At 38.8% G+C, this 25,575-nt stretch overlaps 2 protein-coding genes and 1 long non-coding RNA gene across 3 annotated transcripts; all 3 read left to right on the top strand.

Moving 5' to 3' along the window:
• The first annotated feature begins 6,570 nt into the window (after nt 1-6,570).
• Nucleotides 6,571-7,656, top strand: LOC115928188 (uncharacterized protein K02A2.6-like). Its single transcript, XM_030995104.1, has one exon. It carries the CDS (start codon nt 6,571-6,573, stop codon nt 7,654-7,656), a length of 1,086 nt encoding a protein of 361 aa, XP_030850964.1.
• An 821-nt stretch (nt 7,657-8,477) lies between these two features.
• On the top strand, nt 8,478-10,845 carry LOC105438182 (histamine N-methyltransferase-like). Its single transcript, XM_030995103.1, has 3 exons — nt 8,478-8,622; nt 9,430-9,750; nt 10,496-10,845. Exons 1-3 carry the CDS (start codon nt 8,478-8,480, stop codon nt 10,843-10,845), a joined length of 816 nt encoding a protein of 271 aa, XP_030850963.1.
• Nucleotides 10,846-18,678: 7,833 nt separating this feature from the next.
• Nucleotides 18,679-25,273, top strand: LOC115928224. The gene is made up of 3 exons (XR_004065953.1): nt 18,679-18,730; nt 23,956-24,077; nt 25,228-25,273. It is a non-coding gene; the product is annotated as an uncharacterized LOC115928224 (long non-coding RNA).
• Nucleotides 25,274-25,575: the final 302 nt, after the last annotated feature.

Genomic DNA, 25,575 nt, shown 5'->3' with positions numbered 1-25,575 from the left:
CCTTTTCTTTAATTGGAATTTTATATGTGATTTAATTCAGGTTTTCATTATTGTTATGTTCACTTGGGTTAAAAATACAAACTCCTTTACTCCTTTACTGCTTTCTTCTTTTTTTTAGAGAGAGAGGGGGAGGGGCAAGTGCCCCCCTGCCACCCCACTTCCACTGCCTATGTATAATAACAGAGGGTATACAATCTGCAATGTTACATGTATAAACTGTCCACGACAAATCCTGTTCCGATCAATGAGCGCACTTGTGTCTGTACAATTCGTCTACACGTCTGCTTGTCTGTACAACTACAGTTGAAAAAATGTCTGCTGCTATTGCTAATATAAAACCTCTGACAGAAGATCATGAACGCTACGAAGATGTGTTTTCTGCTTTCTCTAAGGTGTGTCAGAAAGATGTTGTTCTCGAAAAGGTTATTCAATATTTTGATGCCACAGCGATGAAGAGGCTTACTGATGTCTTTGGGAGTGGTGAAGAGCTCAGTCTACTAGGTGTAGGAGTCGGAGAAGGTATATATAGGTATTTCTTTGATAAAATCAGGGGATTAAGGCCATTACAAAATATACATGTTTAGTGTCCCCGCCCGCTTCCTTTTTGGGGGCCGCCTCCTATTTTTTTTTTTTTTTTTTTCATAATTTTTTTCATAATTTTTTTAAAGCCTAAAAAAAAATTTAAAAAAAAATAAATAAAATAAAAACTGTTAAAATGGATCTATTTCTGATTTTAAAAAAATATTTAAAAAAGGTGGCGGCCATCTTGAAAAAAAGCCCGCCTGTCAGGGAAAATGTACCGAGCGGCCATTTTGAGCGGCCATTTTGAAGAAAAAAAAGAAGAAAAAAAAGGGCCTCCTCTTTCCTATTTTTCAAAAAAGCAGGACGCTAAACATATTTGTTTTTGCCTATTGGTAGTGATATCTGTCGCGTATGTTGTCTATACTACTGTTGTCAAGGAGGGCATGTCTGACTTGAAGTGGATCGAGTCGACAAATGCCCCAACGGCAGCGGTTTTTATCCCTATAAAGAGTATATACAGTGCATAAAAATGTCCCAACTCTGGTATATTTTAATTATGGAGTTATAACCTTAAATCACATTTCATTGGTCTGGCGACATAACACAACCCTGTCTGACTCCCCGTCTGATGTTGATATATTCACTACACTCTCCTTCTACCCTGATACATGCAAACTGATTCCAATATAGACTTTGTAGCAGTCTTAGATCTTTCCTATATATATATCAAGCTTTTTCAGCTCTTCAAAAAGTTCTGAATATCTTACTTTTTCAAAAGCCTTTGAATAATCAATAAAACACATGTACACATCCTTTTGCATTTCGACTGCTCTCTCCGTTATATTTTAACCACAAATATTGCATTTTTTGTGCCCGCATCCTTTAAAAAACCAAATTGTTCCCTTCCGACCATGGGAGTTATGCTACTTCTTGCTCTCAAAAGCAGAATCCTCAAAATAATCTTAGTGATATGGCAAATAAGGCTGATTGTCCTATATTGCTCACAATCCACGGCTCCCGGTTTCTTTAGGAGAGTAATGAAAATGGATCTGCCCAATTCATCTGGAAATGTTCCGGCATCATATATTTTGTTGATAATTTCTGTTAATCTATCAACACCATATTCCTCTAATGCTTTAAACATTTCAGTGACCACACCATCTGGTCCAGCTGCTTTGTTCTTCTGCATCTTTGACATTGCCCAACGGACTTCAGATTTAAGAATTTTCTCCCCTTTGACTTCATCTGCAAAACTCGGCATTGCTTCCCTACTATCCTCAAAAAGTTCGCCAATGTATTGCATCCACCTACTCATTTTGTCCTTCATTTCAAACAGGATTGATCCATCTTTTCCTTTGATACAGCCAGCGTTTGAACAACCAGACTTTTTTTTCCTGAAATCTCATTTATTCTTTGGTAAACATTACTATTCTTATCGAAATGATTTTCAATTTCTACACATTGTTTGTCTAGCCAGCTCTCTTTTGCCTCATTACATTTTTGCCTAATTTGTTTGTCTAGGTCCCTATATTTCTTGCATTGTCTATTTCCAATTTTCTGTCTATCTTTCATCATTAAAAGAATCTCCTCTGTCATCCATTTGTTCCTTCTTTTTCTCTCTTTCGTCGGCACATACTCTTCCGCTGTTTCTACCAGAATATTTCTCATCGTCTCCCACGTGTTTTCTTCACCTTAATCTATGAGCAACTCAAACCTATTCTTTACTTGTACAGTAAATTCTTGACGTATGTCCGGTTTACTCAACTGTTTAAAATCCAATATTTTCACAACTTTTGGTCTCTTGAGTTTCTTTAATTTGTACTGAAGTGTACATATCACCGGCACATGATCACTCCCGCAGTCAGCCCCTGAATACGTTTTTGATTGTTTCACTGCTCTTTTAAATCTACTATTTATGGCAATATAGTCTATCTGGTTTCTGACGATGTCGCCAGGACTCTTCCAAGTGTATACTCGTCTAGGGTGTTCTTTGAACCAAGTATTAGTGATGACCATGTTCTCCCCCTCACACCACTGAACCCATCTGTCCCCTCGTTCATTCCTTTCACCAATTCCATGCGGATCTACTGCTTTGCCCTCTGTACCTTGACCGACTTTAGCGTTCAGGTCTCCCAGGATAATGACAATATGCCATTTAGATTTAGCTTTATCTAAGGAATCGTAAAAGGTGTCAATAACGTCGTCAGCACTATCTGCCGTGGGTGCATAAACCACTATGATTGAGATGTTAAAAGGGTGTCCCTGTTGTTACGATATACGATATCCGATATATCCGGTATCCGTCGTAGTTCAATAAAGATGTTCACCATCATCACAAACCTGACTGCCGACTCGTCTATTATCATGAGTATCTACCAAATCTAAGACCCTCGAACTCATCATGGTGGCAGCTGCTGGGATCTTCGAAATCAAGTTTGATTTTTGAAGACACAATTGATCCAGTTCACGACAGTTGGGAAGTATAATTAGCAAAATTATCGTCGATTAGCGATTTGTCACGTCGCACTTTTTCGTATGCATAGTACGTGCACCGTACATACAGCACAGTGTACCGAGACACTGATGCTACTGCATAATCCCGATGAACTCGTACGTGAATGGTGATGTGTGTATGAGCATATAAAGGTTCATAAAGCCTGCTCAGAATAGCCTAATCCAGTTATAACTGTGCTCAATCACTGACACAGGGGTCTGCATAATAACTAAACTAGTAAAGTTTAAATCTAAAATTAAACTAAATCAGAGGTGTGAACATTAAACCTGTTTTCAGATAATATTAACAATAATATCTCGTGTGTGAGGAATTGTCACTGTCGGACATATTGAGTGAGAGTGATTAACATTTTCATTGCATGAGACACCTAATGACATTCACACAGGTGTGAGAGCGTACACAGGTATACGTGTACGAACCTTATCAACACCAGCCGGTTAGGACCTGTTCACACTAAGATTAACAACACAAAGATTTACACTCATTCATATAATCTGTCGTAACCAATACGCACACGCAAACATATACAATGAGTACTAAGTATCCAGAAATGAACTGGGAGGTACCAGACCTGCCCGAAAAATTCAAGCTATTCAAGCAGAGACTGGAGCTTGTGTTGGCAGATCAAGAAGTAACTGAAAACAAAAAAAAAGGCTATAAAAATAAAAATCGCTGTAGGCAACGAAGGCTTGCGCCGCATCAATGCGTCTGGGCTATCAGAGGCCGACCAAGAAAAACCACAAGAACTGTGGAAATTATTTGAGAAACAAATAAAGGTAAACATTAATTTTCGGGTCCATCGTCTCGAGCTGATGCGATATCGGCAGAGACAAGATGAGAGCATTGACGCATTCGTTACTCGATGTAGAGACAAAGCTAACACATGCGATTTTGAGGAATCCGAACTTGCCGAGCGGATAATGGAGGTAGTCATCACCTCAACACCAAGTCTAGAATTCCAGAAATTCCTATTGGACCAGCCTAAAGGATATCAAATCGAAGCAATTCTAGTAGAGGGTCGAAAATACGAGGCAGTTGCGGCGAGCAGAAAATGCCTAGAAACGCTTGAGCCGGCTAAAGAAAGCATAGATTCGTTCAAGCGGAGCCAGGGACGAAAGACGTGTGGAAACTGTGGACGTATCCACAAACCTCGTCAGTGCCCTGCGTACAACGATGTGTGTCGTGCCTGTGACACAAAGGGCCATTGGGCCAAGTTCTGTAGAAAGGCTAAGAACGATCGTAGTCGAAAACCAGATCGTAGATCAGATGACCATAAGTCTGATGACCGTAAACCGAAACACGGTAACCAATCACGATCAAAATCAAAGGGTCGAAAGTATAAACCGATTAGTGAAATGGACACTGAACATGATACTAGCACAGATCATGAACATCAACAATCAGCAGGTCCATCAAACTTCGAACATTTTGACACCATACACACGATCGGACCACACACAGTGATCAACTCAAAGGGTACAGTAGCTTTTGCAAACATTGACATCATATGCCCACAGAAATCAGGTCAGCATTACCTATATCTGAAGATAGACTCTGGGGCAAGCGCTAATACTATCACAGTACGCACAGCCAAACAAATATATGGTGACAAGTGGAGGCGAGTAGTGAAACGTACACCAGTAAAGCTAGTAGCATATGGCGAAATATCAATACCATGCGTTGGTACACTAGACATAAAGTGTAGATACAAGAGTCCAGAATGGTATAAACATACATTCTACGTAGCAGACGTGAATGGACCAGCTATCTTAGGGTTGTTAGGTTGCACAGATCTCGGGATTATCACAATCCATACAATGCACAAGGACACACCTACACATACACCTATCACAAGTGTTAGTGACCTCAAACAAACATACCCAGATCAGTTTGATACCATAGGAAGCTTTAGCGAGAAAGCAATGCTGCATCTGAAAGATGATGCAGAGCCCACCATAGACGCACCTAGAAAGTGCAGTGTCCACCTGAAGGACAAGATCAAAGCCGAACTAGATAACATGGAGAAGCAAGGAGTCATCAGAAAGATAGAACACCACACAGATTGGTGTAGCTCGATGACCACCGTTGTGAAGAAAGATGGATCCATACGGATATGTCTTGACCCCAGAAGGTTGAACGATGCCTTGAAAAGGTGTCCACACAAAATTCCAACCTTGGAAGAAATCCAACCAATCTTCGCAGGAGCTCAATTCTTCCCCAAGCTAGACGCAAAGGCTGGATGCTGGTCAGTACACCTAGCGGAGGAATGCCAAGACCTGACCACCTTCAGAACACCATTTGGGAGATATTGTTTCCAACGATTACCCTTCGGCTTATGCACAAGCCAAGACATCTTCCAGCAACACATGGATAGGATCGTCCAGAATGTGCCTGGTTGCGTATGTATCGCAGACGACATTGCCATTGTCGGGAAAACAGAGGAGGAACACGACAAGAATCTCCACTTACTCATGGAGACAGCAAAAGAGGAAGGACTCGTGTTCAACAGCTCCAAGTGTACTATCAAGAAGGAAGCTATCAGCTACTTTGGATCCATATACACAAGATCTGGAATCTTCCCAGATCCAAGCAAGGTTGAAGCTATCAACACAATGCCTTCACCCAAGGACAAGGAAGATGTTCAGAGATGCCTAGGATTATTCACATACCTAGCACCATATATTCCTAATCTATCAGAGAAGTCAGCACCACTTCGTGAACTCCTTTACAAGGAAATTCCATTCGTCTGGGACGAGGATCACGAACATGCCTTAAACAGCCTGAAAAGCGCAGTCTCATCGGGTGCATGCCTGCAGTTCTTTGACCCAAAGAAAGAGACAACCGTTGAGGTAGATGCATCAATGAAAGGGCTGGGAGCATGCCTGCTCCAAGATGGCAAACCCGTAGCTTTTGCATCCAAAAGTCTCTCCAATGCGCAGTCCAACTACTCGAACATAGAGAGGGAAACCTTAGCCCTAGTGTTTGGTATCACCCGATTCCATACATACCTATTCGGGAAGGAATTCACTGTGATAACAGATCACAGGCCTTTGGAGACAATTTGGAAGAAACCTCTAAGAAGCGCACCACCTCGTCTACAGAGACTATTGATCAAGGTACAAGGATACAGATGCCAAGTCAAGTACCGACCTGGGAAAGAAATGATTCTTTCAGATACCTTGAGCCGTCTTCCTAACCCCAAGGAAGCACGCGATGTTCCACTAGACATCAGAGTGGAATCCATCTGCTCCGAAGTAGAAGACACTCATCAAATCGACTTGATCTTCTTCGGATAACACAAGAGAACAGAACTCCAGAGGGAAACATCCAGTGACCCTGTTCTTAGGTCATTGTGGCAGACAGTCACTCAGGGTTGGCCTGAAACTCTTCAGGAGCTGCCGACATCCCTAAGGGAATTCTGGTCTTACAGAGATGAGATTGGAGTGTCACAAGGAGTACTCTTCAAAGGAAGTCGAGTCATCATACCGAAGACACTTCGGGAAGATATCCTTAGACAACTTCATCTGGGACACATGGGAATCGAGAGCACGAGACGACTAGCTCGTGAGACAGTGTTCTGGCCAAACATCAACAAGGACATTGAACAGCTCGTAAAGCAATGTGCTGCATGCCAGGAACACCAGGCAAGGCAACAGAAAGAGCCGTTGCTTCCCCATGATGTACCTACAGCACCTTGGACTAGACTAGGAACAGATTTGTTCATGCTCAACAGACAAGACTATTTACTCGTCACTGACTATTACTCCAAGTATCCGATAGTCTACAAGCTGACCGACACATCAAGTGCTGCAGTAGCTAACGTGATGAGTGGAATCTTCAGTCTATTTGGTCCACCAGAGGAGATCGTATCCGACAACGGTCCACAATTTGTCGGGAAGCACTTCAAGGACATGTGCCGGAAGTGGTCAATAACACATACAACCTCTTCACCTCACTATCCAAGATCCAACGGACTAGCTGAGAGAATGGCTCGTACCGTCAAGAATCTGTTGAAAAAGTGTTCACAGACTGGCCAAGACAGTCAACTGGCTATGTCACACCTAAGAGCAACACCTGTTGACAGTCACATGAGATCACCTGCAGAGATGTTGTTTGGAAGACCCATCAGAACAACACTGCCAAGTCATCATCTTTCAAGAGAATCTACCACCACTGATCATCTCTTGAATCGACAGAGTAAGATGAAAGAAACGCACGATCGACATGCGGGTCCAGATCTTCCACCACTCCACGTAGGACAACCAGTCAGAGTCCTACATCCCAAAGATCATACTTGGATACCAGCCAAAGTATCCAAAGTCTGCGACGAGCCTAGGTCGTATGAAGTGTCAACACCCAACGGAGGAATCCTGAGACGAAACCGATCTCACCTGAGGGAGATTCCATCGTCAACCAACCCTACTCCAAAGCGTGTTAGGTTCGACGAAGACTACACTTCATCTACTCAAGCAGAAACACCAGAGCAGAATGGCAACAACCATCAGCCAACACCAGAAACTCAGAACATTCAATCTAAAGGACCAACATCACACTCGCAAACCACAACGAGATATGGACGCAACATCAGTACACCAGCGAGATACATGTTTGAAGATTGAAACTGAACTCTTAAATTTCTTCAAAGAAGAGAGAAGATAAAGAAGAACACGGAAGACGCTTAGTTTAATGTAGTCTAAGAAGTTTATTGTTTATATGTATGTATAATCATTGTACAGTATTTTTGGTATGACAAGCATAATGTTTATAAGTCTAAACAGATGCTAGCCCAAACATGTTTCGTTTGGAAATTTATTTCATAAAGGAATCAAGTTATATCAAAACTATGTTCAATCTTGCAGAACAACTGTGAAGTTGAAAGTAGAACGATATAATTATATAGACAGTTAAATACTCATTCGTTAATACAATACAAAAGAAACGTATTGAAAACAAATCAAGATTTTATGTTATATAACCTGATTGGAAAAGTTCATTAGGAAGCAAATAACCAAAACTTGCATACTACCAAAAGTATTGTTATCAAAGCAATTTGTTATTAATCATCGATCAGTGATGTTCACTGATTCCCAATCTTTCCAGAGGAAGGGGGATGTTACGATATACGATATCCGATATATTCGGTATCCGTCGTAGTTCAATAAAGATGTTCACCATCATCACAAACCTGACTGCCGACTCGTCTATTATCATGAGTATCTACCAAATCTAAGACCCTCGACTGCTCGAACTCATCACCTGTAATTTCACTAGGAGCACCCTATCACTTACACACCAGTGTCCCAACACACTCTTTGAGATATCTGGATCCAGCAGTAACCCCACACCTCTTTCATGCTTTTCACCTCCTGCATGAATCAATCTGTACTCATCTATCACAAACTCGCCGTTATTCAGCCATCTTGTTTCATTTAGTCCCAATATGTTGACATTTAGCCTCATCATCTCTTGTTTAACATTTTCCAGCTTGCCGCCATGTTCCAACTCTGATGGTATTCCTATTGCGAACAGTAGTTGGCTGACGGTCGGGGCCCACCTGTCGCCCATGGGACACCCTACCGGGCGAGGTGCTTGTCCCTTGAGGTAGACGAGCCCCCTTCACGCCTTTGGCTTTTGCTTTAGAGTTGTGGTTCATCATGATTGTTCTTGGAAAAATAGTGAAGTGGTTTTCCGTTGCCTTCTTCACCGCAGTAGTTAGCCGTATCTGGGAATATCCAGCACGCCAGTCATTATCAGAGGTTCACCGTTCACCGTTGTCCTAAAAGGATCTGCCGCCGAAACACTCCTACTGCATCGCTGCTGCCCAATGCAGAGCAAGCTAGGCTTATTTAAAGGCGGCCTAAACTCGCCTTCCCAATTCAACGTCTTAGGGGATGCAAGTTTTTATTGGTCCTACTGGTGCCACCCAGTACCACCACCAGCCCCTGATATTGAATGGTCCCCTTTCAGTCGCCTTTTACGACACGCAGAGGATACGTGGTGGGTATTCTTGACAGGCCCACCCCACCAACCTCATCAGCTCCATACATGATGATAATAATAATAATATAACAAATAATAATAATAATAATAGTGGGTTCTTGTATAGCGCTCATATCTGTCAGACTTGACACCTTTGGCGCTGCGCAATTATTACCCGGCTTTAGCATGGCTGCCATTACGGTGCTCTAACATTTCAAGGAATTAATTCCTGCCAGGTACCCATTTAAATTACCTGGGTGGAGTGTGGCAAATTTAGATTAATGTCTTGCCAAAGGACATGAATGCCGCGGTGGGACTCAAACCGCGGACCTTGTGAGCCCTTTATCTTGTGACGTTTCCACCAAACAAATCATATCAATCCAACCAAATTTATCCTTTTTTTTGTTCCATAGGCCACCACGAATTTCACTTTTTGAAGAGTCTTCAATCTCACTACTCATCCATATGTACTGTTGCAGTAGATCCTAATGAAGGCATGCTGCACACATTCAAGGGTAGAGTTGCTACATTGAATTTTGATGATAAATCGTCTTGCCATTGGTTCACTGGTCCGTTGTCACAATTCGTTGCTGAAAGCCCCTTGGCGGGAAACAAGTACAACCTCATCAGCTCTATTCATTCGCTCTACTACACGGGTGACTTTGAGACAACCTTCACCCAACTAGCATCCATGATGAAAGATAAGGGTCTCATGATCATCGTTTGTCAAAACGGTAGGAAGCGTATAGACATTATCATTTGCTCCATCGGCTCTTGCAAGTTTCTCAACTAAAATATTAAAAAATGCCGTAATAAAACACGATGAACGAGTGCAAAATCAACTCGAAAATAATTCAAACATACATTACAACATGGGGAGAAAACTTAGTGAGAACGGACACGAATCGTGATACGATTTTTGTTAACTTCGTAAGTTTGTCAATATTGGTCATAGCCTCTCAATTCTAGTGATGATATAATCTTAATCCTAAAGTAGGCTACATAATATACACCGTCACTACTTTTTCTTTTCATTATAATAATTATATATATTATTTTAATAACAAATCTTGGCCGGGAAGAAGCAAGCTACTCCCGGTGAAGTAGGACAGTCAAGGAGAAACAGAGGACAAAACTTTAATAAATATTAAAATCACTTTTTTACAGGTGATTTTTCAAAAACTTAAGTAAGTGCTGGATATTTAAAAGATATTAAATCATTATAAAAGGAAACTTAGCGGTCGCTCGTAATATTGACCTAATGATATACAATCCGTTGTACAATATTAGATTATCAGGTGTATAAGTTTAAAGCTAAGTTTCAGCATTTTTCTCATTTATATGACATGTATTGTTTATACTGTGTTTAATATACACAAGTTTGCCGGAGGTATTTTGAATGATCTAAAATCAGTAAGTGACTTTCTATCACAGTTTAATTCATTCTCGTTTTGTTCGTTCATTTGTTGTTACCCACAGATTGCCTGATCTCGAAAACATTCCACAAGTTAACATGGCTGACAGAAAGCACTCAATCCAATGCACGACTTTCTTCAAAGAATGTTCGAGATTTCGCACAAAGTCAAGGATATGATGTCATCACTGTCGATATACCTGTACATTGGGACATCACCGAAGTGTTTGATGACCAGTCAGACTTTGGAAACAAACTCCTCGACTTCTTCACCATGGCGGCGTACCTTCGACAGACCGCGCCGGCTGAGTTGGTCGATGATCTGATGAGCTTTTGGCGTTCTATTTCGACCGAAGATAAAAATAGACGTATGATAGCACCCGCCCGTGAAGCAATACTTCTCATCTCAAAATAATTCACTGTAATCGTTCTTCAGAGCACTTAAAGTCACTGAGTAGTCAGCTCTCATGAATTCGACACCGTTCGAAATAACAGCAATCACCAGGGTTAGCCTTGAGTTTTATGACCATTGGACCTTATGTAATGCTTTGAAAGACTCTCGAGCTCTCCCAGAGATAATTCTTGACTACTATACCGTTAATGTATTTCACCAATCTAGCGAATTATGGCCTTCTGCACATGAAACTGGCGATCTTAAGAATGTTGTTTAAAATATCAAGTAAAGTTTATCACAATTGTCCTTTTTTCATGCGCTTACCGTAACCATATTGGTTCTCAAGCAGCTCTAAGAGTGCCTTGGATACGACACTGGATGCGACATATATATATTTCCATTTAAAATATTTTATGAACGATTGAGATGAGCAGACCGCGCCGGCTGAGTTGGTCGATGATCTGATGAGCTTTTGGCGTTCTATTTCGACCGAAGATAGAAATGGACGTATGATAGCACCCGCCCATGAAGCAATACTTCTCATCTCAAAATAATTCACTGTAATCGTTCTTCAGAGCACTTAAAAGTATGTTGTTTAAAATATCAAGTAGGGTTTATCACAATTGCCCTTTCATACGCTTGCTATATATATAGTTACTTATCTATCACGTAATGGTGCCCAAGCAGCTTTAACAGTGCCCTGGATACAACACTGGATGCGAAATATATGTGTTTCCATTTTGAATATTTCATGAACGATTTAGATGAGCGAGTTTAAGGTAAAGGGAGACCAAATATGAGGGGGAGGGTATTGTGAAGAAAAAAACCCGATACTATCGTTATCATTCTATTTTGTCATTACTGCAATAATTTCACACACAAAATATTATATTTCAGGAGCAAAATCATGTAACATTTGACATATTGAAACACATTTTTGTACTTATAAAAGGTGAACTCTGGCCCGTAAAGGTACTGTGTCCCATTTGCAGGCCAAAACATGAAAAGGTTAAAATTTCAACGGTATTGGAAAGACAATAACAATTTAGAACTTTCCTCAAACGGAAGGGCTTGAAAATGGCTTTTAGTGGGAAAATAACGATCATTAGTTGTCGAATCGACTTAAGTGATTGCAATTAACCAAGTAATTGTCTGATTTCAGACCCTTTTACCGAATAGTCGTACGTATTGTGTTGCACAAAAATTCAATCAGTGTAATTTTGGCCATTACAAGAAGTGGGTTATCGATGTAGACGAATGCTCATTTACTCTGTTATGTAATGCTCTGTTACAGCTCATTTTATGTACATGTATATTATTATCAAAAAACAAACATGTCAGTCACTCACTCAAAAGTGTTTGACAGTGAAGTCTAGAAGGTAAACGGGTTTCCTTGCATAATTTAAATAATTTGAATTTGAATTTGGTTCAACTGGAAATATGCACACGGACCAGTTTTCAACTGGTGCAACTGGAAATATGCCCACAGACCAGTTATCAACTGGTACAACTGAATATATGCCCACAGACCAGTTCTCAACTGGTGTAATTGGTCATGAAGGACTGGTTCCAGTTTTTGCCCTCTTACATTTGCTATTTTTCTCTCCTATCGACGTTCTGTTATATAAAATATAATTTTCATAATATTATCTATAATGTTCTCTCGGTAACTGTGTTAACTTATAAATGGCGTTCCCAACTCAAGCTATGCTTTCCGGGTTTTCGCCTCCTTCCATATCTGAATTATTTACTGTATACTCTATGTTGAAATAATTGTTACATATATCATTTATATATACATTGTGTTTCATTTTGTACTGTTGAGAAGGAAATAAATGTTAATAAATACAAAATACAAAATGAAATGCAGTTGCACCAAATATCCGATTGGTGTGCTTCATATGGACCAGTTAGAATCAACTGGAACCAGTTGCCGTCAACTGGGATCCAGTCTAATTTAACTGGTTCCAGTTGAGGTTGACTGGAACCAGTTGTAAATTCCAACTGGTGGTAACTGGTTTGTCTTTCTAGGTTGCCGGCCATATGCCGACATGAACATGTATAGCTGTATGAGATTGTGTGGCAATTGTGTGATTCAGTAATTTAGGAATATAACTTTGTGGAAATTACCATGTGAACACACAACTTTTACATATTCTAAAATGCTAGGAGAAACCAAACTATGACAATCATATGAGCACAGAGTTTGCTCTTATGACACACTGTTGTAAACATGTGGCACTCTGTGATTAATACTACGAATATTTGGATGTTACTTTGTGGTAAACCACATGATCTAAAAATTTCACACTGACAATATACTGTGAACACAGAGTTTACACAGTGATACATACAATAATGTGGTAAATATGTGTCACTCTGTGTTAAATATGACCGACTATGTGGTAAACCATATGATCTTAAACCCCACACTATGAAAATACTGTGATCACAGAGTTTACACATAGTTCAATACATATACAACTGTGGTTAATATGCGGTACTCTGTGTTAAGTATGTCAGTTTATGTGAATATTATGTGGTAAACTACATGGTTTGAAACGCCACACTGTTTCAACAGTGTGAACACATAATGTCCACGCATGTTACACATAGTTGACTATGTGAACATAAGGGTTAGGAACATTGTGTAAACGAAGCATTAGTTATTTAGCATAGAAACTAAAATGACAGACCGCGTCTGAATGTGGCCCCGTTCACACGCATAATGTTTGATTGTGTGTACTGTTTAATAGTTTACTGCATATTTTTAAAGCAGGGTGTGTTCATATAGTGATGTAAACCAGTTTAATTTTAATCTTTTTATGTCATATCATAAGTAATCTATATTAACGTGAAGTAAATGGTATCTTACTGCTTTAGCGATAGGGTTTGTACATGCTTACATGCTGAAGCATTTGTTTGTTTGCTTATCATCATTACAGATTGTTATCCGAAGATTTTACCGAAGATATTAAGGTGAAGTTTACACCATTGTTGATGTTGCTGAATAAAACGGAAGTTTGTTGGACTTAAGCAAACTGTTTTCGATTGTTGATTTTCATCGGTGTGCCTTGTGAATAGCAACAGTTGGACATTTACTGTTAGACGAAACTTCTTCATTAAAAGGATTTATGAAGGCTGCCAAATTACTGCCACATTGACATCAAAATATATAATTGTCTTTTAACGTAACTCTGGACGTAAATGAAGATATAAAGCCGTGAAGCTTTTATAGAAACAGATACATAGTTTGTTCAGATATTTTATATTGTATCGTGTGTGACATGAGCGATGCACTGTCTGTCATTGCTATTTGTATCTGTATTCGCAGATTTATATCTCCATTTACGGCTGGACTCCTAAACTTCTATAATTCCCTCTCTACCCTTTTCATCGCACTCGATTTCTGTGGCGGGACAAAACCTTTACCATGAATAATGGTACGGGAACTGACGGCTTAGCTCGTAAACTTGTCAAACTTGACCCGAAATTTGACTGCGTACTGCTGTGACTGAAGAACATTACGACAGTGACAAACCTGACCTATATATGGTAACTTTAAAGTATAAAAAAGAAGAAAATTTTAAACTAGGTAAACAAATCTTCTTCCCGCGCAATTAATCATTTTCCCAATCATTTTAGAATAACAAACTCTTCTGTTCGATAATGACAATCCAGTGGGAACAAAACGCACCAGTCTATTATTGGTATCCCCAAAGAAATCATAAAAATCAGGAAACGGGACCAAAAAAAAGGAGGAAGCAAAAGAGCAATATAGAGAGAAGGAAAAAAAAGAGTGATAAAAACTAAAGAGTGAGACACAAACAAGAGAGGAAAAATAAAGGGAATAGAGAGTGAAGAGGTGATGTTTTTGTTGTTGTAAAGGAATCGATTAATATGTCACTCGTTAGTGATAAAGCTGGCACCACCAAATCCTAGTCTGGGTCCACATTCTTAAATTTAATGTAATTCCTTACTTTCAAAGCTCACGCAAAAATTCAATTTCAGTACATTCAGACAGTCAGCAGCATACGTGTATATGCTTCCCATCATTAAGCATAATGTTTGCTCCCTCATTCTGAAGAGCCATGAACTTTTTGGTGGTGGTGACGACGGTGCCGATATTGGTGGTGATCAGGCGCGTACGCAGGGGTGGGGGGTTTTGGGGGTTGAACCCCTTTGGTATTTTTATGTGTGTAAACCCCCCTAAAAAAAACCTAACCCCCCCTCCCCCCCCCTTGGTTTTTTTTTTTTTTTTTTTTAAATCATAACTAAAAAATTAAAAAATCAAAAAAAAATTATGCCCATGGCTGACCTAAAAAAGGTGACCTTACCCCCCCCCCCCACAACAAAGAAAAATATCAAATTTTAAAATTTCGAGACCAAAAAACAAAAAAAGTGTTCTCTACCCCCAACTCCTCTATTGCTATAGCGCCCCCTTAGGTCAATGTTTTGCCCAAAAGTCAGCGTATATCTCCATTTACGGCTGGACTACCAAACTTCTATTTTTCTTTTTCTTCAACTATTGATACAGGATACCCTTATATAACCTGGGTAGAGAATAGCAATAGAAGCAACAATGCCGGCAAACCGGCACGTTATATATGGATTATTTATGGTAGATTGTAAATCTACAGTAATTTTGAACTATTTTGTATCTTAGTTGTGCAATTAATGTATTCAATTTTGTTTGTTGAGAGAAAAAGAATAAAATAACATTCCAAATCAATAACAACAACAAAATCAATCCCCCCAATACAAAAACACACCAGCCACTATGAAATGGACAACTCCCATGTACCATGCACACTGTTCGAGGCACCTGTAAAATTATGGATCTTCAGTGATAGGTCCCTCAGAAACTAGTGCTAAGCCAGTCACAGATAATTTATGATTTCAACTGAAGCATCTCAGTGCATAGTGCATTGATTTTTATTCAAATTTCGTTTTTTTTTTTTCCCTCTACATATTTAATCAACATTGTGTTTTTGGCACTTGAGCTATCGTTGGATTGATGGATGCGGTTAACAGCGTTGGTGTATTATGTGGATTTATCATATTTAGATTCTGAGTATTGGCAGCGAATGATATCATATTGAAAAGGATGCAATTCATAGTTGTACACAATAATTGTCAGTTAATATATTCTATATTTCTCCACCTCTCTCTCTCTCTTTCGGGCATAAAGAAAATATGAAAATAATATAGGGCTTTGATTAAGACAACTTGATCACTTTATCAGTATTGAACAGGGGAAAAGAAATGGGTACGAAAATAATCAAAACGAACATCTAAGATACCTACTAAATGTTCATTCGTGATGGAAACGAACGCAGGTATGTTAAAATGTGAAATAATTATTTATAGAGGGATGATAAATCAATTCTTTGACGTTGATTGATTCGTTGAATATTACACGAATATGGTGACGTGTCGGTTACGAACGGCGGGCTTCGACATCTACTGAATCCATCAAAAAATAAGAAATCTAGCTGTAATAAATACACAGACAAGAAAGTTTTTAAAAAAAAGATAGATGCCAGAATGATGACATTGACGAGGATTCAAATTTTGAATAAAAAATAATCAAACTGTAGTCGGAGGATTATGTATTACAATTTTAGAAAGGTGTATCCACCAGCATGTTGTTGAAACTATTTTCAATTTCAGTCGGTTATGAACATATGGTCATGGCAGGTTCTGTCCTTGTAGAACCTCTACACACTCTTGCAAATGCTGCAGCAGTAAAACTACAAACTATATTTCATAACGACCATGCCCCGACGGACATTCCTTTCACATCTTAGGAACCTCCTAAGATACATGAATTCGACATTGCAAAATACAAAGAGATCTTATAACCTTTGCTTTTGGCTAATCCCTTTTCGCTACCAATGTGCCCTCCCCGGCCCGGCCTCTCCGTGAGGTTAACCGAAAACAAAGGTAGAGAGATAAACCCTACTGTTCCTAGAAGTCGCCCCAGTATTTCTTCCATGCATGATTCCGGTCTCATGTCGAGGTTTTCGGAATAAACAATAAATACTCTATCCCGGCTAAGTCCAACAGTAATTCCAGCCAAATCCCAGTTACATACCAGAAATCTCAGTATAAAACAATACAATTTTGACATGTTACACATGTATCAAATATACAGTTGTTATTAGCTATTACTTTCATATATTGTATTGACGAAGTTAGAAGTAAAGGCTAATTGTATTAAGTTTCATGTAATATAATTTTGCACTATCTTGTAAGTTGTATCTTAATTATGCAATTAATGTTTTCGATTTTTGTTTGTTGAGGGAAAGAGTATTATTTAAAAAAACACATTTCAAATCAATCATAACATCAACAAAATCACCCCCCCCCCAATAAAAGAAAACACACAGCTACTGTGGAATGGATAACTCTCTTTGCAGGCACAGCGTGTGTGTGTGTGTGTGTGGAGGGGAGGGGGGGGTGGGTGGGAGGGGAATTGTGTGTATTTTGGATAAAGGTGTGAATTGATAATTGATTTCCGATGTATTTCTTTATAGTGTACATTCTTAGTTTTTCATTTCTTGATGAAGGATATAAATCAAATGAACCATGCACTCAAAGTGTTCGAGGCACCTGTAAAATTATGGATCTTCAGTGACTGGTCCCTCAGAAACTAGTGCTAAGCCAGTCACAGAGAATTTATGATTTCAACTGAAGCCTCTCAGTGCATATTGAATTTTATTTTTATTCAAATTTCTTTTTTTTCTCTCCATATTTACTTTGATCAACATGGTGTTTTGGCACTTGAGCTATCGTTGGATCGATGGATGTACAACTGTTTGTGAAAGAAGAAATAAAATGAACTAAATGAACGGTGTTAACCGCATCCATCGATCCAACGATAGCTCCAGTGCCAAAACACCATGATGATCAAAGTAAATATGGACAGAAAAACAAAAGAAATTTGAATTACAAAAGAGAGAGAGAGAGAGATAGAGACAAGAAAAAGTACAAAAGAGCAAAAACAGAACAAAGCGAGTTTGCTTATAAATGAAGAAATGTTGGTAAGGAATGGTAAGGGCCAGTCTGGAAAAGAGGGGGGGGGGGGGGGTGGTGACAATAAAGCAAAAAAAAATACTATATCATATGTGATGACATATCGTTGGTATAGTATTTGGATTCATCATATTTAGATTCTGAATACTGGCAGCAAATTATATGATATTGAAAAAGGATGCAATTCATAGTTGTACACAATAATTGTCAGTTAATATATTCTCTCTTTCTCCCTCTCCCTCCCCCTCTCTCTCCCTCTCTCTTTCTCTCTCTCTCTCTCTCTCTCTCTCTCTCGCTCTCGTGCATAAAGAAAATATGAATATAATACTGGGCTTTGAATATTAAAGACAAATTAAACATTTTATCAGTATTAAACAGGGAGAAAGAAATGGGGAGGAAATGAATCAAAACGAAAATTTAAGATACATGAATGTGGTGACTTGTCGGTTACCAACGGCAGGATTTGACATCTACTCAATCCATCAACAAATATGAAATCTAGCTGTAGTACATACACAGACAAGAAGGTCTTAAAAAAGAGAGATGCCAGAATGATGACATTGACGATGATTCAAATTTTGAATAAAAAATAATCAAACTGTGTTCCGAGGTCATATTAAATAACATTTTAGAAAGTTTTATCCACCAGCATGTTGTTGAGCACTATTTTCAATTTAATTTGAATGCGGTGACTTGTCGGTTACGAGCAGAAGGTCATTGCAGGCTTCGATTTTCTATAATACTAGAAGCTATCTAGACAGTACTTCAGCAGAAAGCTGGATAGAGACACTTCGTCACATCAAGCTACGAGAAAGTATATCATATCATCATCTCACCGAATTCTACTCGAATACCGCATCGAAATCAGGTAGGCTCAAAGGCAGGCCCTTACGTTCTTCCTGTTGCACATGAGATGTCTTTCTGACTGCGTCAGTTTGTAATTGTATTGATAATGATATCGACTATTTTGTAGCGCTAAAACAAAGAATACCTTAGATGCTGCTTATAAGTATCGGCTTGCATGGTGATGTAGATATACAGTAGGCTTACACACACACTCAAGAAAGAAAGATTACCGACAGTCTTTTTCAGGACTCCTCAGTCTTCCCCCTCTCACAAGGTGCAACCGTATAGTAAGCCTACTCTATACAAAATAACAGAATGTTCTACGTTTTCGAAGCCGCCACTGTATAACGTTTCTTGGTAGTTGAGAGTCTGGATTTGGGAATAATTAATGTAAATTCAGTTGTTGAGCGTAGGTCTGCATTTCTTCAGACATTTCTTCGCCTCTTGTGCAGCGGGCTTTTAGTGTACATTAATCAGGAGCTATGCTTCGGCAACTCTGAGGGGTGCGATGGCCCAGTGATCTCGTAATCGGGAGGTCCCGAGTTCGTATCACTAAAGAGCGCTACTGTCCTTTAAGGGGGTATCTCACTGAGCTGCGAATGCTTACAAACGTTGCGAATTTTTGGCAGTTGGCGACTATTAGCGACTATAAGAAAATGTTAGCAATAGTATTAGCGAAGTTTAGCAACTATTTGCCAATCCTTTGCCACTATTTGTGAATGTTTGGGACCTTTTACGAACCCTGGCGAAACCCCAAATTCGTTACATTCGTCGCAAGCATTTGCCGCTCAGATAAAGCCTCAGTCATACCATGGACCTATTACGGATGGACATTCAACGTGATTCTTTCTTTCATCCAATGATAGTCGCCGCCTTCTGATGATGTGCATCTTAATGAGAACATTCAGCTGTTTTAACAATAACGACTGCGTTTTAAGTATTTTCGTTCATTGGCAAAGGAGCAGTTTCCCTCTCTTGTATTTTGTTTGGATGGCGTGCTGTGTAAGAGTGTGTCTTAAATAAAAGCATCCTCAATGGGGAGCAGCAAAGTTGAAAAGCAGACGATTTTGGTGATATGAAATGTATTATTACTGATTTGCAAACTTTCGCACACACCTATGACCTTATAAAACAATTAGAAGGCCATGCTCTGTATCAGCCCTGTGTGTTGTAACTCTGGAATATTATGGGGAAATAGGGGGAAACGGGATTTTAAATCACAACCCAAAAATCCAAAAATAACCTCTATCTGGTAATATTAACATGTTTTTCTAAATAAAATACATGTACAGTACACGGAACAACAATTTCCGATTATAAGCCAGAACTGCACATCTATTTTTCATGATTTAGGCGAGTTATTATCTTCTGCGCATGTAGATTAACATGTATAAAATCACTATCTTGATTCTGTCCCGGCTTTTTGGCGGTGACCATCATGAGATCAAAGTGAAGAAATATGTACGGAATGTTATTGAGACGAAATTGACGGAGACAATCACAATGAATTCGTTAAGAAAACGATGAATGTCCATCCGTAAGAGGTCCATGGTCATACCTTTGAGTATTTGGCTTGCGTATTGCTGCGTATAAATGGCAAGCCTTTTTAACAGTTATTCCTATTTCTTGATATAGGAATAACTGTTAAAACGGCTTGCCATAATTACGCAGCAAAAGGGCCAGTCAAGAGTGTCGATTTGTATCCGTGGTTGGGAGGGGGGGGGGGGGGCAATGAGAGGTGCCAAAATATTTTCGGCAATGGATCAAAGCAAGCCAAAACGAAAAGAATTTGTAGTTGAAGTGCCACCCTGTAAGGTCGACTGTGCTGTGAGGGAGCGTAGTGACCGAGCCGAAAATGGGTGGGGTCCAGGGGCGAAGCCCTAACAGGGGTAGCAGGGGGCTGAGCCCCCTGAAGCTGGTAGATTTAGGGCTTTCTAAAGGCCCAAATGGGGCATTTTTAGCACCATTTCATTCCACAATATAATCAATCATAATTTCATATTGATGTGAAAAAAAATTAGTAAAATTCCGGAGTACAATTACACTGGAGGTATATTTATATGTAGTTTTTTTTGTGTGCAATAAACACGGGAAATGTCAAAATAAAGTGAAATTAAACAAACAAAAACGAGATGTTTCCAGATTTTGGCAATGTTGAAATATCTCATCGTAAGCTAATTGTTGTTCAGACCTTTTAGATTCGTATAAAATGGTAAAAAACGACAAGTTCCCCCTTTCTTCCTGTTTGTTAATAAAACAGGCATTTAGGGCTCGAATTCGACTGCAACTTCTTGATTTAGCTTAGTATTTAATTCTAAAATATGTATTTTTTTTTTTTCTGTTTTTGTTTTGTTGTTGCAACAGTAGCGCGCCACTCCGACTGACCGCAAGCGCCACAAGTGGCGCGCGCGCCGCCAGTTGAGAAGGCCTGCTCTAAAATATAAGCATAATATTCCTCTAAGGCCCTGACTAGAGCACTATTTTTTTCTTCAAAAACTATAACCAGTCTTAGAAGCTGCATTATTTTTGGAAGGGTGTTTTAAACAAAATTTCAAACTTAATAACATTCTAACCTCCAAAAACACCTTAACTATCTTATGCCTTTTACGTTTGACTACAATAAATAGGCTTACATCAGCTTTTCAATGAAACAAAAATAAGTTGTGACATAATAATCTTTCTCCAAAATATCGAACTGGAGTATTATGTTGTATTGCTTGTTTATGTAAATACAAATAGCTTATTTTCAAGAGGCACTAGATCCATGTGTGTAACTCAGGGGCGGCCGAGCGACTTTCAACGTGGGGGGGGGGGCACCAAGAAAAAAGGGCACCTACAAAGGGAAATCTCAAAGCGAAAATATACAATTTGTTAGTACAAAGTACAAAGAGTAATTATAAGAGGTAAAAATGGGGCATTTCTTACACCCTCAAAAAGAGGCACTCACCAGAGATGGAAAAGGTCAGTCATGAGAATAGAAAATTTGGCATTTGTCGACGGAAAAGGGGCATTTATAAGATATTATTATATATTGTTAAAAAGGAAATTATCAGAGTTGAAAAGAGGCAATTATCGCATTTGAAAAGAGGCAATGACCAGATATGAAAAGGGGCACTTATGTGAATGAAAAAGGGGCACTTGTAATAAAGGAAAATGTGCATTAGTTAAAAAAATTGTGCACCGATCAGATTTTAAAGAGGCATTTATCGGAGGTGAAAGGGGCATCTATCTGAAGTGAATAGGAGTAACTTCTCGTACCTGAAAAGGGTCAATTACCAGAGAGGGGGCACTTATGAGAAGGGGAAGGTGCTCTTTTTTAATGGGGAACTTATCATTAGGAAAAGAGACAATTATCAGAGGTGAAGGGGGCACTTATCAAAAGTGAAAAGAGGCATTTCTCGTACCTAACTAGGGGCACTTACTAGAGATTAAAAAGGGCACTTATGAGAATGGAAAATGGAAACTTATTGCAAATGAAAATGGGAACTTGTCGAAGGAAAAGGGGCACGTGTCCAAATAAAAGGGGCGCTTATCAGAGTTGAAAGGGGGAAGGGGCACTTTTACAAATTAATAGGGACACTTTTCAAAGTAAAAGGGGCACTATTCCTATGTTAAAAGGGGCACTTCTTAAAAAGTTAAAGGGGCACTTTTCCTATGTAAAAAGGGGCACTTTTCAGGTGCTCTCAATTTTTTTTTTTTTTTTTTTGGGGGGGGGGGGGGGATTGTGCCCCCTTGCCCCCGGGAGGGCCGCCTCTGATGTAAAGTAAGAAAGAACTCTTTGTTTACCCGATTTTGTTCAGGTGTCTATGGAAAATTGTTATTAAAAGATGCATGTGTTCATAATTTCTCTCGTAATTTAGGTTAATAATTTTGTTCAAGGTAAATAGAGGAAATTGTATATCATTATTTCCATTTGATATCAAAAGATTTTGCTCCTTTCGGAAAATAGCTCTTCAAATGTGTTACATGCAGAGATATAAATAAACAAAGAAATGGATGAAATCAATAAAACGAAATAGATACTGAGTATGAATCAGGGAACAAACTGAAAGTTTCGTCTTTCTCTTCAATGATACAATATTTTATTACTTTACTTGCATTATGAAAAAAGCGCATCATCAACCCCACATAGCTTTTAAAATCACTTCAAATTGAACTGGCCAAAAGTCATGTGATATTCTTGCTCAGATGCCTTCCTTTACCTTTAAGAGTTCTTTATATTGAGGAATTGGTTGATAATTTTTTTTCTTGGCAATAATGCCCAAATTTAAAGAGTTAAACATATACACGACTGTAACTTTTAGCGCGTTTTGAAAAATGTTTTAGGAAATATCAGGAAATAACATGAGTGAAAAAACAAACAAATAAAGATACAATAACGTGAATTTTAAAGGTGTGAAAGGAAATAACATAACAACTAGTGAACTATCTTATAAGTCATACTAATGTCCGAAAATCTTTCTCCTTGTCTCCGATCTCATCACGAATTCGTCACAGAGTCCATATTGGCTCTCATCATTAATTTTTCTCTTCATTTTTTTTTTTTTTTTTTTTTTTTTGGGGGGGGGGGGGATGGTGAATTATTGGGGGGATGATTGTACAGGCCACCCCCCCCCTGAACAATTTGAGGGGGATATATCCCCCCCCCCCCGCGATCGACACCCATGGGCCCAGTGATCTCGTAATCGGGAGGTCCCGAGTTCGTATCACTAAAGAGCGCTATAGTCTCCTCACTGAGCGGCGAATGCTTGCGAACGTTGCGAATTTGGATTCGCCAACTTTTCTGACAAATGTTGGCGAAAATCAGGGTTCGCCTTTTTGGATGTCCAAAATTTCTTTGCGACAAAAAAAAACTATTTGCGAACTTTCTTGCAACCTTTTACAAACCTTTGCAACCTTTTACGAACCCTGGCGAAACCCCAAATTCGCTACGTTCGCAAGCATTCGTCGCTCAGTGAGATAGGGCCTTTACTCACACTGACTTACATGTGTAAGGTAATTCATTTAATTCAATTTCTTAATATTGTCCTTGCCATGATAGCAATTTAAAAACATTACAATCTCCTGCTTCTTTGCTGTGAGAATGAAACTATGCATTGTACATGCACACATTTTACTTGCGAGTGGTAAACAGTACGAAATAAAGATATTTTGAAACAATATTGAATATTACTCAGGACTTGATTTTGAAAAAAAAGGGAAAAATTACAATTTCTACTGTTCTGCTTTGCTTCATATGGTGGATAGGTCACGTGACGTATAAGATGGCGCCAATCACACGGAGAGTGTATGCTACATACTTGATGTTGGCCATGCTGTGTGTACAAGCTACATGCCAGGGTGCATCAGGAGATGCCAACGATGTCGAGGTAAAATACGCAATAAGATTATATTGCTCTACAGTACGTAACAAAAAAGGTTCAAACTTTAAAAACATCCTCCAAAATTATCATTGAAGGATATCTGCATGATTTTTAATTACAAAATAATGGATGACGGTCGATTCAATAGGATGGCACTAAAAGTATTGACAATGTTTTACGCTTGAGTGAGCATTCGCTTATTTACTCGCAATTGTGTAATAGAAATCATGCAGATATAGTGAAAGTATCATTTTAGAGCATATTTTCAAAGTGTGGACTTTTTTTATACGCATTGTAACCATGTACTGGAATCGTTTGAAACGGAAATCCACGCGAAAAATTGTGATTCAAAAGAGTAATTCGATCACTTCTTTAGAGTTGATTCAGCTCCAAAGAAAGTGATCCCTAATTATGACTCCTTTGAAAATGGATTTCCACTCCTCTCCATTAATATAATAGTTTTGTTTTTAAAATAAGTGTAATATAAGTCTTCTAATAAAGATAAGAACATATGGAAATGAAAGGTGATAAATGATTTATATACCCGCGTTATATTATTATTGCAACTAACCTTTTTGTTATAAGTTTATTCACCCCTCACTCATCCATTAATTCCTTCATTTATTTCTTCATTCATTCATTAAATAGCCCTTGTATCGTTACAGTCTAAGTTTCGTCAAATGTGTCTTGATAGGATCATCGCCTCCTCCTTACATAAACATGTATATGTCATATAAATGGAAATGCGTACTTTTGAAAGTGAATCATATTTAACCCTTTGCTTACTGGAACCTGGTAAGCCTAACCTATGTAGTACAACAAGTTCATTCATGTTTTTATTTTGTATCCAGGATTTTTTTCTTCTGTCATAATCTTCCTTTATCTGTTCGGTACCTGTTGCCCATGAAAGAAATTGTTATTCTCATATGACTGCTAATATACATCAGAGAATAAGACGAGATCAACATCACTACATAGGGCAAGAATGCAATTTTGAAACATTATCAATTCGTGTCGGTGTTGTTCCTAACTTTCTGTAATAAACTCACTTTTTATATTCCTTGATTACGCATGAAGTCTAATATCTTGCTTAAAAACAAATTTAATTGTTGCTCATTGATTGTCATATCAATGTTTCACTACTTTGTATTCACAGTCCTGTACATCACAAGGAGGATATTGTCAGGGGGACGACATGTGTTATGGTGTATCGTATGTCTGTATTATGGAGGAGGAGTGTCAATGACAATGGAGCTTTGTGCCTGGTTCGTCGTTCAAGATGTACTTGTGGCACGATGGGTTATATATAAGTTATTTGGAGACAGCATGCTGAGGCCTTTATCCTGCAGTGGATCGATAATGGCTGAAAAAGAAAGAAAGGTTATCCGGCGAGATTCCTGCAATAAATTAATGACAGATCATGATGATTAAAAGTGCTCAAAGCTAGCCTTATATCAATTGATATTTAGATATGTTGATGTTGATATAATTATTAGGCCTATAC

The sequence above is a fragment of the Strongylocentrotus purpuratus genome, unplaced genomic scaffold (assembly GCF_000002235.5).
Source record: "Strongylocentrotus purpuratus isolate Spur 01 unplaced genomic scaffold, Spur_5.0 spur5_scaffold_21, whole genome shotgun sequence".
In the NCBI taxonomy this organism is placed as follows: domain Eukaryota; kingdom Metazoa; phylum Echinodermata; class Echinoidea; order Camarodonta; family Strongylocentrotidae; genus Strongylocentrotus; species Strongylocentrotus purpuratus.
This window is presented reverse-complemented; position numbering and strand designations above follow the sequence as displayed.